The 13,656-nt window shown below is 45.0% G+C and overlaps 1 protein-coding gene across 2 annotated transcripts in view; it reads right to left on the reverse strand.

The window, feature by feature from the left end:
- The window catches only part of LOC142251260 (ankyrin repeat and SOCS box protein 12-like), a 141,295-nt gene that overhangs the window by 21,231 nt on the left and 106,408 nt on the right, over positions 1-13,656 (reverse strand). Inside the window, exons 1-2 of one of the 2 annotated variants that reach the window (XM_075323890.1) lie at positions 12,499-12,638; positions 1,906-2,753 (exon numbers count right to left, since the gene is read on the reverse strand). In XM_075323890.1, the coding sequence (XP_075180005.1) occupies positions 1,906-2,731 (826 nt within the window). In that variant the 5' untranslated portion in view covers positions 2,732-2,753; positions 12,499-12,638. Of the gene's footprint in view, positions 1-1,905; positions 2,754-12,498; positions 12,639-13,656 lie in introns of those variants that run through there. The other variant, XM_075323892.1, reaches the window with a different exon arrangement.

A 13,656-nucleotide genomic window follows, 5' to 3' on the forward strand; every position in this document is an offset into this window, starting at 1 on the left:
GAAGTGTGTCTGACTATAAGCTTACTGACTGTTTCCAGTAGTGTCAGAATTGTGCTCGCACCTATGTACTGTAATACAGTTTGTAACTCCAAATTAGGAAAAAGGTAAATTAATTCATGTATTTAACAAATTAGTCAAAATTCAATTTAGATTGTTTCTAGTTATAAATTGTAATATTGTGAATATACTGAGTGCTTACGTGTGCTTCTTGGAGAGACACTTTTTTTAATGGCACACTTTCATTACATGTAAATCAAACAAATGAGAAGACAAAAGGAAGATTGGTGGGCAAGTACGTCAACTGTGTTTTTTAGTATCTATTGTTGAGATTGCCACCAAGATAAAACAGGGTCTTTTTAGACATAACCCCTTTCATTACATAGTTACATAGGTTGAAAAAAGACCTAGGTCCATCTAGTTAAACCTTTCACCAACAGTTAAACATTTTGTCACTAAGGCTACTTTCACACTTGCGTTGGACGGCTTCCGTTGCTATCCGCAGCCTTGAGGAATTACGGTAACCGTTACAGGAAACCGTTATATTTCTCATAGACTTCTATTAGCTACGGATAGCAACGGATGGTCTTGCATTGCATCCGCCCCACAGCGCATCAGTTGTTTTGATGCTGACCGTCAGTGAGCGTCGGGCGGATGGAACATTGCATGTAGCGTTTTTCTGCACTTGGCGGAGTGTCAAAAAAGCGCAACATACATGAATCCGTTTGGCGTCCGTTGTTTTTATAATGGACGCCTATGGTGGCGGATTCCGTTAGAATCCGTCATTTGACGGATTCCATTAACGCAGCTGTCTTTACATAACTGCGCATGCTCAGATGTGTAAAGTCAAGGAAAAAAACCTACAACGGATTGCGTTATTTTGTACGATCTGTAGCATGCGTTGTGCCACTATATGCAATGCATCCGTTGCATGCGTCACACAACGCAATGCTACGGATCCCGTCCAACGCAAGTGTGAAACTAGCCTAAATCATTTATAACCATCAATGTTGTGTGCACTAAGGAAATCATCCAACCCTTTTTTAAAAAGCTGTTATAGTGACTGCCATCACTACCTCTTGTGGTCGGCATTCCACAGTCTGACTACTCTAACTGTAAAGAACCCTTTCCTATTTAGCTGCGGAATCCATTTCTATTAAAGATGTGTTAAAGCCGCCCAACATATCCAGTCTCACTTTTATGACCTGTCTGATTGGCACATGCATCATTGTATATGGTCATCTGTATATATCTCTAGATGGGTACAACTATATGTGTAAAGGGTGCTTTACACACTGCGAGATCACTAGCGATTGCTAGCAATGTCGTGCGCGATAGCACCTGCCCCCGTCATACGTGCGACGTGGTGATCACTGCCATAGCGAACATTATCGCTACGACAGCGTCACACGCACATACCTTGTCAGCGATGTTGCTGTGACCGCTGAACAATCCCTCCTTCAAGGGGGAGGTGTGTTCGGCGTCATAGCGACGTCACTGCGGCGTCACTAAGCGGCTGCCCAATAGCAGAGGAGAAGCGGAGATGAGCGGCCGGAACATGCCGCCCACCTCCTTTCTTCCTCATTGCTGGTGGACGCAGGTAAGGAGATGTTCGTCGTTCCTGCGGTGTCACACACAGCGATGTGTGATGCCGCAGGAACGACAAACAACCAGCGGCATGCATCACCAACGACATTTGGAAAAGGAGCGACGTGGCAACAATCAACGATTTTTGCCGTTTTTCTGATCGTTGCTTGTCGCTCCTAGCTGTCACGCGCTGCGATGTCGCTAACGGCGCCGGATGTGCGTCACAAACACCGTGACCCGACGATATATCGTTAGCGATGTTGCAGCGTGTAAATGGCTCTTAACAGTTAAGGGACACTTTACAGCAACTTCAGCTATTACCTCTCTCTCTTGCCAGAAGTTCCATTGCCTCGTGATTTGGGAATGTCTTGGAAATGTGGATGTCAGGCAAATAGACATTGGCTCCGAAATCAACCAGTAATTGTACAAATGATGTCCTACATCCATGCTTGAGGCACACATCCAGAACGGTTTTAGGATACTTTATCCTTTTCATAAGTGTCTCATCTGTGCAGTTGTAATCTGGGTCAGCCCCATAAAGAAGCAGGGTCCTAAAACACTCCAAGTGCCCATAGACAGCTGAGAGATACAATGGTCCTGTGGTTGTTGCAATGTTTGTGGTCCAGTCCGGTAATTTGCATTTGACATTCGGTTCTGCGCCATAATCTAATAATTCTCTTAAAATGCTGGCATTCCCTTCTCTGGCAGCATTAAGTAATGGAGTGCAGTTGTTATAGATGCTTCCTGAAGGACAAGCCCCAGCCTTGAGTAATTCTCTGACACAATCAAAATGGCCAGCACAGACGGCAGAGAACAAAGGAGTTTGTGCCTTTACATCTAAGATGTCCACTTCTGCCCCATTAGCCAGGAGGATCTTCAGACATTCTAGGGAACCCTTGGAGGCAGCCAGACGAAGAGGAGTCACTGGAACCCCCCAACCACTTTGACTGTTCACCAATTTCTTATATTTGTCTTCTGAAAGTAGACTTGTTAAGTATTCAGGGTTATCCATTGTCACTGCCAAATGTAGTTCACGGCCATCTTCAGCTGCCACCTCGTCTTCTTCTCTTGGCCTTAGGATGGAAAACATCTTTGTGATATCCATGAGGCTCATCTTCAGACGTCTGCAGATTACCATTATAAGCATAAACCAATATTAGATGTTAAACCTGTTGAAATAGTACAAAAAAAAAGAATGTGAATATTTGTAGTCAAGTTACTCATTATTTTTGATATCATATTGTGGCATTCTTTATAATACAATTTCTGATGATGGAAAACCTGTGATAGATTATTATCCAAGATTTGTTTGTGCCAAGATCCATTGGGACTCAGTTGGGATTACATCAGTCCGTGTAATTCTATATGTGGCACCCCTGAATATATCAGGGTGCCACAGGGAACTGCATCCTTTCACCCAGGGGTGCAGGTCCTACCCCCCTTGGTTCCAGGTTCCCAGAAACCGGTGTCACTACCATCAGCACCACAAATCCCAACCACACCTCTCATCATGACCTGTCAGACACACCAGTGAGTTGGTCAAGCTGGAATAGGGCCACCCACCTAGGGGTCAGGCAGACTGGTGGGAGGGAGGAAGTAAGCAGAGTAGTGAGAGCCCTCAAGGAGTGAGGAGCTGGAGTAGTAGCTCCCGGGGAGCGAGACCAAGGTTGGGTCGCAGACGGTGGTCAGGGACCAGAGGAGTTGGGGGCCGGTGGCAGTGACATTGGAAAAAGGTGCAACGGACATAGTCTAGGAGGACTGTCGGCATCAGAAAACCCAAAAGAACTGACCGGTACCAAGCACGACGGGGTACAGGGTACCCTAGGTCAGGAACAGATTCAACGTCCTGATAATTAACCTGGGAGGGAGAGTATCTTCACGAACTTCCCTAAGAGCTCAGAGATTAAAGGCATCAGCACAACGTGGGGGATAGGTTTTTCCAGTAAAGCAGCCCACTAAAATCCCAAGTGCACTGTACATAGTGAGTGGGCCCCTAACAGCTTCAAGCCAAGGGGCAACAACAGACAACTAAATTGTGCATGGAGGTGGGCTTCGGATTACCAAGTGACACCGGTGGGAGCGGATACCTGGACGGGCTCCCTGCAGTGACAGTGATGCACAGAGACTTTGGTTTATCTCAGTGTGAGTGTCTACTTTATAAATCTCATCAAGCACCACGACTACCGCAGTGAGTACCCTGATCCCTGCACCCTGCGCTCCCAAATAACCACCAAAACCCCAGAAGCCGGGGCCTTCCCTACCTGCGGAGGGACTGACACCTTGCTGCTCCACACCATCTGCCCCGGTACTCTTTCCAGCAGCGGCAGTACTCCCATTACCACAACCCGCAGGTGGCATCACGAACCAAACTGCTCCCCTGTAAATAATCCCCTTTCAAAGATCGGAGTGTTTGACAAGCCCGGGTCCGGACCCCTCGAGCCACGACCACCCCGGTCTGTGCCGGGGCGGCACATATACATGTGAGAAGTTCTCATCTGTATAAAGTTCTAGATAGTGATGAGCAAACCTGAACTGTAAAGTTTGTGGTTCGTACCGGACACCTACTGTCTGGTCCTCAAACTTGAACACGGACTTCTCACAGAAGTCCGTATCCGAGTTCAGACACTGAATAAAGTTTATTGAAAGGCCACATCACGGGTTGCACAGCACCCTAATAGAACCTAGTGCAGTGTGCCCTAATAGAATCTGGTGCAGGGTGCCCTAAGGCTGCTTTCACACATCCGGCTTGAGCTCTGCGGCTCAATCCGGCTGTGCAAGCTATGCAACGGATGCGGTGAAAACACCGCATCCTTTGCATAAGTTTTTCCCTTGCGGCCTGTCCGGTTTTTGCCGCTTGCGGCATGCTACTGAGCATGCGCAGTGGCAAAAACCGCATGCGGCGGCCGGATGCAGTTTTTGCCGCATCGCGCCGCATCCGGCCGCCATAGGCATGCATTGAAAAATGCGCCGCATCGGCCGAATGCGGCGCAATGCGGGTTTTTTTGCCGCACGAAAAAACGTGCTAGGCAACGTTCCATCCGGCCGCCGCATCGGCTAAATCTGCCGCATGCGGCAAAAAACGGATGGAACGCAAGGCCATGCGGCACAATGCGGCACTAATTAAAGTCTATGCAGAAAAAACGCAACCGGCAGCAAAAAAAAAACGGTTGCGATTTTCCTGCAAAGTGCCGGAGTGTGCCGCATTGCAGAAACCGGAGGTGTGAAAGCAGCCTTATAGAGCCTGGTGCAGAGTACCTGAATAGTGTAATAATCTGCTGTGCACTCTCTTCTCTACCGTGCACTTTATGGGGTGCAAAGAATGAGAAGAGCATCAAATAGGGGACATAGACATAGCCTTGGTGCTGCTGGCGGTGGTTTTGTAGCTGCTGTAGGGAGAGGACATAGTCGATCTGTCGCTGCTACATGCCTAAATGAAACACCTTCCTCTGGTGCACAGGGCGTAGGCCCGTGTACCACTTTCCGAATGATGAGACCAGAACAAGTAGAGGTGGTTTTAGATTGGATGGCTGAGAGTGTTGTGTTTTCACACTGCTGCTGCTCGCCTGTCTGCACTGCAGTGTCTCTTCTGCCATGCCGCTTACCACCTCATATGCGACGTACCAACATGGTGGAACTCCACCTTGCATATGCTGGATAGCAGCAGGCAATAGTGGAGTTTCAGCTGCAGCATGCACGGGTGAGTTGATCAGTGGAACAAAACCACTTCCCGACCAACGAGTGGGCCTTCATGTTGGACTTGTGTGGAATGTTGCCCTGCTTCGAGTACTCCATGAATATGGCCAGCGCTGATGACTCCATCATCAGCGTTACTATCCCAATTTTATGTCTCCTTGAATAAACGCTCCAGGCGACGATGGATGAGGTGGTGGCAGAGCAGGAAGAAGAGGAGCAACAGGGACCAGTCATACGATTATCAAGTCAGTCATCCACACATGGCTCAGAGGGAGGGTTCGTATACCAACGGCGGCCAGGTACACAACTGTCCAGCCAGGGGATAGTTTTTAATGAGGAGAAAGAACCGTTTTGACAGCAGGGTGGCACTCAAAACAGCTCATCAGCATCACTGGAGAGTGACTGGGGGATGCAGAGGATACAGACCTCCCACTGAGGACAGCTTGTTGTGGCCTCTGGGTAGCCTGGCACACATGCTACAATACCTGCACTACCACAAAGTTGCCCGAATTCTTACCAGTGCTGATTACTGGGTGCCCACCCTTCTGGATCCCCGCTACAAGCATAACGTGCCATTCTTACTTCCATGATCGGAAAATGAAGGAATACCAGTGCACGCTTGTAGACACACTACTGACGGCATTCCCACCTGACAGTGAGGGATCAGTGGAAGCATAAGGCAGAGAAGGAGGAGGAAGTCGCCAACACAACTGGGGAACCGGTGCCACCTCGGAAGGGAGGGTTAGCCTTACAAAAATGGGGAAAATCTTCCTCAGAACACCACACCATCCAGCACCACCATCTGATATGCTTCGCATTAGCAAGAGGCAGTGTTTCAATAACATGGTGGAAGAGCATGTGTCCACACGTCTCCACGTACTGAGCGATGAGTCTGCCCCATTTAACTTCTGGGTCACCAAATTGGACACGTGACCTCAGCTTGCCTTTTTATGCCTTGGAGGTGCCGGCCTGCCCTGTTGGAATTGTACTGCTGGAGCGTGTGTTTAGCACGGCAGGGGGTTGATAATAGACAGGCGCATTCGCCTGTCCATAGGGAATGTGGGCAAGCTCACATTCATTAAAATGACCCAGGCATGGATCCCACAGGACTTGTCAGTTCCTTTGGCTGACTAGTGAACTATACCAGCCGCACCCAGACATTGTTACTCCACCGCAGTTTGTACATTCTCTTTGCCATTTCAAATGTTTCGGGACCTCCCAAAATTAAAATATGAATAATAATAATAATAATAATAAAAACTATACTGGCTACCTTCCCTTCCTCTTCCACCTACACTGACATGTTCACCTCTAGCTCCTCCTCAACCTGCTCCTCCACTTGGATCTCTGCCTCCTGGTTCAAGATATTTTTTTATTCTATGTTATTTTAGAGGGGTTCTGTGTGCTCTGTGGAGGAACTCTTCCAAGCCTTGCGACAGATCACCAGCTTGATCTCAAATCCTACTGCAAACTTTTTAACTGCAGTAGCTATAGTGTACACTACTGGACTGAAATTTTGGTTCTGTGGGGGAATTGTGAAAAGAGGTAGTGTAATAATCTGCTGGGCACTTTTTCTCAGTATACAGGCAACGTAATACTGTGCACTTTTTTGGGGTGTAAAGAATGAGGAGAGCATCAAATAGAGAATGGAACGTCCCTGGAGGGGATAACGGAAGGGGCCACATGGGATTGTGGCACCTAAATGAGTATGTGTTTTATAGATTAGGATCCCTAGTTAGTAAATGAATATTTGTCACAGTCTTTTATCCCATTAGGTGTAATGTTTGTGAGGTAATTCTGCTGGTCACTCAAGCGGGCTTGGCCCTAACCTTAGTAACAGTGGGTTATGATCTTGGATAGGCTGAGTAATCTGACTGGACCTTGGTGCTGATTGAACGCTATATTCTGGCAGAAAAATTGACTATTTATACCCCCTCAAGGGTTTGGATCACCTCAGCAGCTGTTTAGCATCTGGAAGAGACACTCCCACCCGCCCGCGTCTTTGTGTATTTTCTTTCTTTTTATCTCGTCTGATTTTATCGGAGGGATAAATTAACCCATGTTTTTGGGTGTTTTTTCGTAAGTATTTTGTTTAGTCAAGTCTTCAGCTAAACTGATTGAGGTGTCTAAGGTGTTTAATTTAATAAAGAGTATTTTAATGATATATAGCTAACCCTCAATAAAGCCTTACGGCCATCTCATTCCGAAGCATTGTCTGTAGTCTTTATTATGGCTGTTTAGAGTTAAGTTCTAAAATGGGGTCTACAATCCCATATGGCTGTGGTGCTGCTGTTGATGGTGGTAGAGATGCTGCAGGGAGGGAACATCGTCGATCTGTGCCTGCAACATGCCCAAATGAAACACCTTCCTCTTGTGCACCTAGGCGATAGGCCATTTTGCATAATTTCGTAGGCCCAAGTACCGCTGTCTGAATGGTGATGCCAGAACAAGTAGAGGCGGCTTTAGATTGAATAGCTTAGAGTGCCTCCAGGTCTTTTGCTTTATCTTTCACTGGGTCCTCTATTAATAATAGCCCCACTTCTGGCAAACAACAAAATAGAACTAGATTAAGTATTCTGGTGTGCATGCCTCCTATGAACAATAATTTTTTTAAAGTAAATGCTTCAGGCCCCCAGGACACTCAGGTCAACAGCATCGAGGAGGCACCCCAAGTTAAAGTGTGTGGGACAGGCAGTAGCACGTTTTGCAGCAGACTGAGAGCTCAATGCCAAATCCAACTGTGAGCTTTTTAACTGCAGCAGCTGTAGTGTATGCTTCTGGAGCTTAAATTTGGGCTCTGTGGGGAAACATTGAAAACAGGCTCTGTAGCGGCACTCATACAATTGTGGCTGTGTGGGTGAACTCTGAAAACAGGCTCTGTAGGGTAACTCCTATAATTGTTGCTCTGTGGGGGAACTCTTCCAAACCTCGCGGCACACCACCAGCTCAATCCCAATCCTACTACGAGCTTTTTAATTGAAGCAGCTGTAGTATACGTTACTGGAGCTAAAATTTCTGATCTGTGGGGGAACTCTGAAATCAGTATCTGTGGAGGCACTCTTAAAATATTTCTTGCTCATTTACGTCCAATTTAACCATCATTTCTATAGTGACAGAACACATTTAAGTCATTTCTCTATAAACATTTTTTGCAGGACAATTGTCCTGTTCTTACCCCTGTTTTGCTTCCTTTTGCAGCACCCTAGCCCTTACTACGACCATTTTACAGCCATTTTACAGCCCAGACGTTTGTGTCCTCATTGATTTCTATGAGGTTCAGGATCCAGGGTCAGGTTCAAGGACCGAACCAAACTTTTAATTAAAATCTGAGCAAACCCAGTGAATATGAACATCCATGGGTCTGCTCCTCTCTAGTTATAACCTGTCTTAATTTCTCTACTTGAAAGACAGTGTAACAGGGCATTTTATCCTAGAAACCATTCAATAATTTCAAGGGAACCTGGCATGCTGAAAATGTTATCTGACTTGCAGACAGGATGATATAGAGAAGGAGGAGATGATCAGATTTCTAAACTATTTATTTATTTATTTATTTTATTTTTATTTTTTTCAGTTTCAGTAACCCTTACATTTTATTCAGTGATACTCTGCCCTAACTAAAGTCTCCAATGACTTACTAACCGCAAAAGCCAAGCAACACTACTCTGTCCTCCTCCTCCTGGACCTGTCCTCTGCCTTCGATACAGTGGACCCACTCCCTTCTACTACAGATTCTTTCATCTCTGGGCATCACAGACTTGGCCCTATCTTGGATCTCCTCATACCTAACCGACCTACCTTTTAGCGTCTCCCAATCTCATGCCAGTTCCTCATTTCGCTCCCTATCTGTTGGTGTCCCCCAAGGTTCAGGTCTTGGACCCCTACAGTTCTCCATCTATATCTTCAGCCTTGGACAACTCAGAGGCCCACAACTTTCAGCATCATCTCTATGCCGATGACAGACAGATCTAGATCTCTGGACCTGACATCACCTCCTTACTATCCAGAAGCCCACAATGTCTGGCCGCTATTTCATCTCTTTTCTCGGCTCGATTTCTAAAACTTAACATGGACAAAACAGAATTCATTATCTTGCCTCCTCCTCTCAACCCCCCCCCTTCCCCAGCAAGCCTATCCATCAAAGTCGATGGCTGCTCACTCTCCCCAATCCCATGTCCTCGCTGCCTGGGTGTAACTCTCGACTCTGCTCTCTCCTTCAAGCCACATATCTAAGTCCTCTTCATCCCATGCCGAATCAAACTCAAAAATATTTCCCGGATTTCTACATTCCTGAATCAAGAAGCTGGAAAAACCTTAGTTCATGCCCTTATTATCTCCCGCCTGGACTATTGCAACACCCTGCTCTGTGGCCTCCCTTCTAACACTCTCACACCCCTACAATCTATTCTATGCTATGCTGCCCAACTAATCCACCTGTCCCCTTGCTTCTGCCCAACCTCTCCTCTCTGCCAGTCTCTTCACTGGTTTCCCACTGTTCTACAACTCCAGTTCAAAACCATAACCATGACCTACAAAGCCATCCACAACCTGTCTCCTCCATTCATCTGTGACCTAGTCTCCTGGTACTTACCTTCACACAACCTCCAATTCTCAGAAGATCTCCTTCTTTTCTCCCCTCGTATCTCCTTTTCCCACAATCGCATCCAAGATTTCTCCCGTGCATCCCCCATACTCTGTAACTCTTTGCCACAATATATCAGATTCTTGCCTACCTTGAAAAACTTCAAAAAGAAACCTCAAGACCCAACAAGCCTACAACCTGCAGTAACCCTCAGTTTGCTATAGCGCCGCACAACCATCTCAACCCTCACCTACTGTATCCTCACACATCCCTTGTAGACTGTGAGCCCTCGCGGGCAGGGACCTCTCTACTCTTGTGCCTTGCATTGTTTATGATTATTGTACTCATCCCTATTCTGTATACCTTTTTTCACATGTAAAGCGCCATGGAATAAATGGCACTATAATATTAAATATTACTAATAATATCCTTAGTGTTTGTATACATAAGAGTCCAGTGGGCGATCTTACTCAGTGATTGACAGGCGTTTCTTTATGACTGTGCATGCAGACATAGCTGTCAATCACTGGACTCCCACATACAAACACAAAGGATTTCAATGACTAAAACACAAGTTATACTGAATCTTTTCCAAAAAATCCACATATCATTATGCTCAGATTCGTCTGCACACCACCCTGTCCACAGACCGGACTCAACATTAAATGTGACAAGTTACCATTAAGACTTGACGAATGACTTCACAATGGATTGGAACTTTGCTGATAACAGAGATACAAACTGGTTGGTAACATTTCCATTGTAGCCTGAATTAGTGATTTAATATGTAGGTGAATCACCAGGTAAATGTTCTCATCCATATTTCTAAGCCAATCTCATTTTAGACCATTAAAGGACTGTTTTATCAAGCCCGGCTATGCAGTTAATCTCTGTTAGCAATTGGGTTCATGGGTTTTTTAGAGAGCTGATCATATATGTGAGATGACTGTCAGCTGAAAAGGACAAGCAACAAAAGGGAAACAAGATTGTGTGCTGATTTTTAATTAGATTTATTAAAGTGTTTATATAACTATGTCGCCAATCTTCCACATAGTAAATAATCAAGGGGCTGGAGAAGAAATAGTGCAATAGGGTCTTACCTGGTAAACCCAGGGGGATCACAATGAAATAAGGCTCACATTATTGGGTTGTGAGAAGTCACAACCACTGTGTCCCATGTAGAAGAGAACGGCTGCCGGAGCCCCACAGAAAGATCGTGCCAATGTTCTAGAAGAGAAGGGGTTAATGCCGTGCTGCTGTAAGGAATCCAGTTAGTTGATTTACATATGCATTGTTTATTCTTTCAACGCGTTTCAAAAATCAAGTCTCCTTCATCAGGACAGAAAAATCAATGGAGACTTGATCTCTGAAACGCATTGCCTGAATAAACAATGCATTTTTTAAATCATCTAACTGGATTTCTTGCGGCAACGTAAAGAGAACCTGTCACCAGTTTTTTGCCCTATAAGCTGCGGACCACAATGCCGGCGCGTGTGTATGACATAGACGAGTCATGTATGCCAGCTTCAGAATAACCAAGATGGCCGGAAGGGGAGCCACCGGTCCCGGAGAACGGCGCCACCCATCCGACTGTTGTGCACCGGAGCAACCTTCTAGGTGAGTATTATAAAGTGTTTTTTATGTTCTACACAGCGGCCTGGGCTCTTATATACAACATGTTAGAATGCTGTATATAAGAGCCCACTGGTGGTGGCCGCAGCTTATAGGGCAAAAAAACGGTGACAGGTTCCCTTTAACCCCTTTTCTTCCGGAACATTGGCACGATCTCTCTATGGGGCTGCTGCAGCCGTACTCTTCTACATGTGACACAGTGGTTGGGACGTCTCACAACCCAATAATGTGAGCCTTATTTTATTGTGATCCCCCTGTGTTTTCTTTTCCGGAATATTGGAACAATCTTCCACGGACAGGTATAAAGCCGTCTGATATTATGTAATAAGTGAGGATTTTGATTGTCTATTGTCAATTGTCTATTGATTGTCTATTGTAAGGGAATTCTGATTTATCATCCTGATAACACAATTATCCTCACACTTGTTACAATGAAAAAAAATCATCAAAAATATCAAAGTTCATAACATCTAAAATAACAGCTCATAGGGAAAAATGTTAAGGTTTTACTTTTAGTTAGTTACAAAGGGTAAGGAAAGAAGAACTTTAGGACAGTACGATATGTTATATGCTGAATGTAAAATGTAACAATCTTTACTGGCAATAACATGAATTACCCATTAATAAATAACCTGTTTATAATGTAGCATCAGTATAATAATGAATAATATTCATAATCCAGTTACATTTGCACAGCCACAATTCATTCCCAGGCTGCTCTTTAATCTCACATAATCCATGTCATCCCTTCCTTTGGGGACTAGTTTATTCAATTAAAATACTAATCTTTAAACATTTTTTTTTATAAAAATATTAGAAATGTATAAATATACTGGATTTTGTTAGCCAGCGCCACTCTATACAGTACTGATCCTGTAATTTAATGATGGTTACATTTCTGTAAGATGTTATCTCCAAATAAACAAATTCAAAATACTCACAGGCTTCTCAAACAAAGATGTGGCAAAACCCTGAAGATGACCACCATGAGGATAATTGTCTCTTACCTTTATGACTTAATACAATTGTCCTGACTGATATCCCATCCTGATGCCCAAACGCCAACCTTACATTTCCTTCTGCCTCTTTTACCAAGAAGGATCCAACAATTACCCAAGAAAGTGTAAGACTGTAACTGGGAGCGATTAAAAGAAACCTTCAACTAGTGGATAAGGACTGAGCTAAAAATACTACTGGAGAGGCTCTGCTGCCATGTCCATTCTTGGATATCTGACCTCACTGGATGAGTAAATATAGAGAGGGGGTTTGGCAGGTGCTCTTCTCTTTTGGGCTTGGGATCTATATAGTGAGACAAGGGGCAGGGTGACAGCCATTGTTATAAACTGTGTCTATTGCAGACAGCTGATGTAACCAATGGTCCAAATACACAGACCGAGTACTGGTGAATAAGTACATCATCAATGCCATTGTCAGATGTCAGTGGGAGAATATTCAGAAAAAATGTACAGTTTCATATATATACTCAAGATTGACAAACCCCATTGAAGTGTATGTACATGAGCTCTTCACTAGTGTTGAGCGGACCCGGACCGGCAAAATCCGGTTCCGCGCGGTTTGAGCGGCAGATCCGAGTCCGACTCGGATGCGGGATTCCGGGTGCACGATCCGGATTCGGCAATTTTTTATTTTTTTTCTCTCTCTCTCTCCCCTCTCTCTCTCTCTCTCTCTCCCCTCCCCTCTCTCTCTCTCTCTTTCCCCCCCGGGTTCCGGATCGGATCCATACTTCTTTGTCAACCCACCGCTAATGCGCCGGACCCGGATTATTGGCAGTCCGCTCAACTCTACTCTTTACCTGCTTGTAAAGTCTTCTTCAATCTTGGCACACAGAAGCCATAATATTAATAAAAAATTATAAACCTAGTAAACAACTGATTGTCCTCTGCTGGATCTCTCATATCATGTTATTTACCTTTGACTTCTAATTTTTATCTAGCTGTCAATGGCCTTTATGTGGTGTATACTCTGAGACACAATGAATACTTTGATACATAGATATGTCAAAGAAGTTATCCACTACCCTAACTCATTTCATTCCCTACATCGTGCTGCACTCACATTACATAGCAAAAACCCGCTGACGGTTTACCTTTAATATTTACATTCTTATATATGAATACAAACAACTAGGACACAGCTACTGTCAT

Source organism: Anomaloglossus baeobatrachus, chromosome 9 (genome assembly GCF_048569485.1).
Source record: "Anomaloglossus baeobatrachus isolate aAnoBae1 chromosome 9, aAnoBae1.hap1, whole genome shotgun sequence".
NCBI lineage: Eukaryota > Metazoa > Chordata > Amphibia > Anura > Aromobatidae > Anomaloglossus > Anomaloglossus baeobatrachus.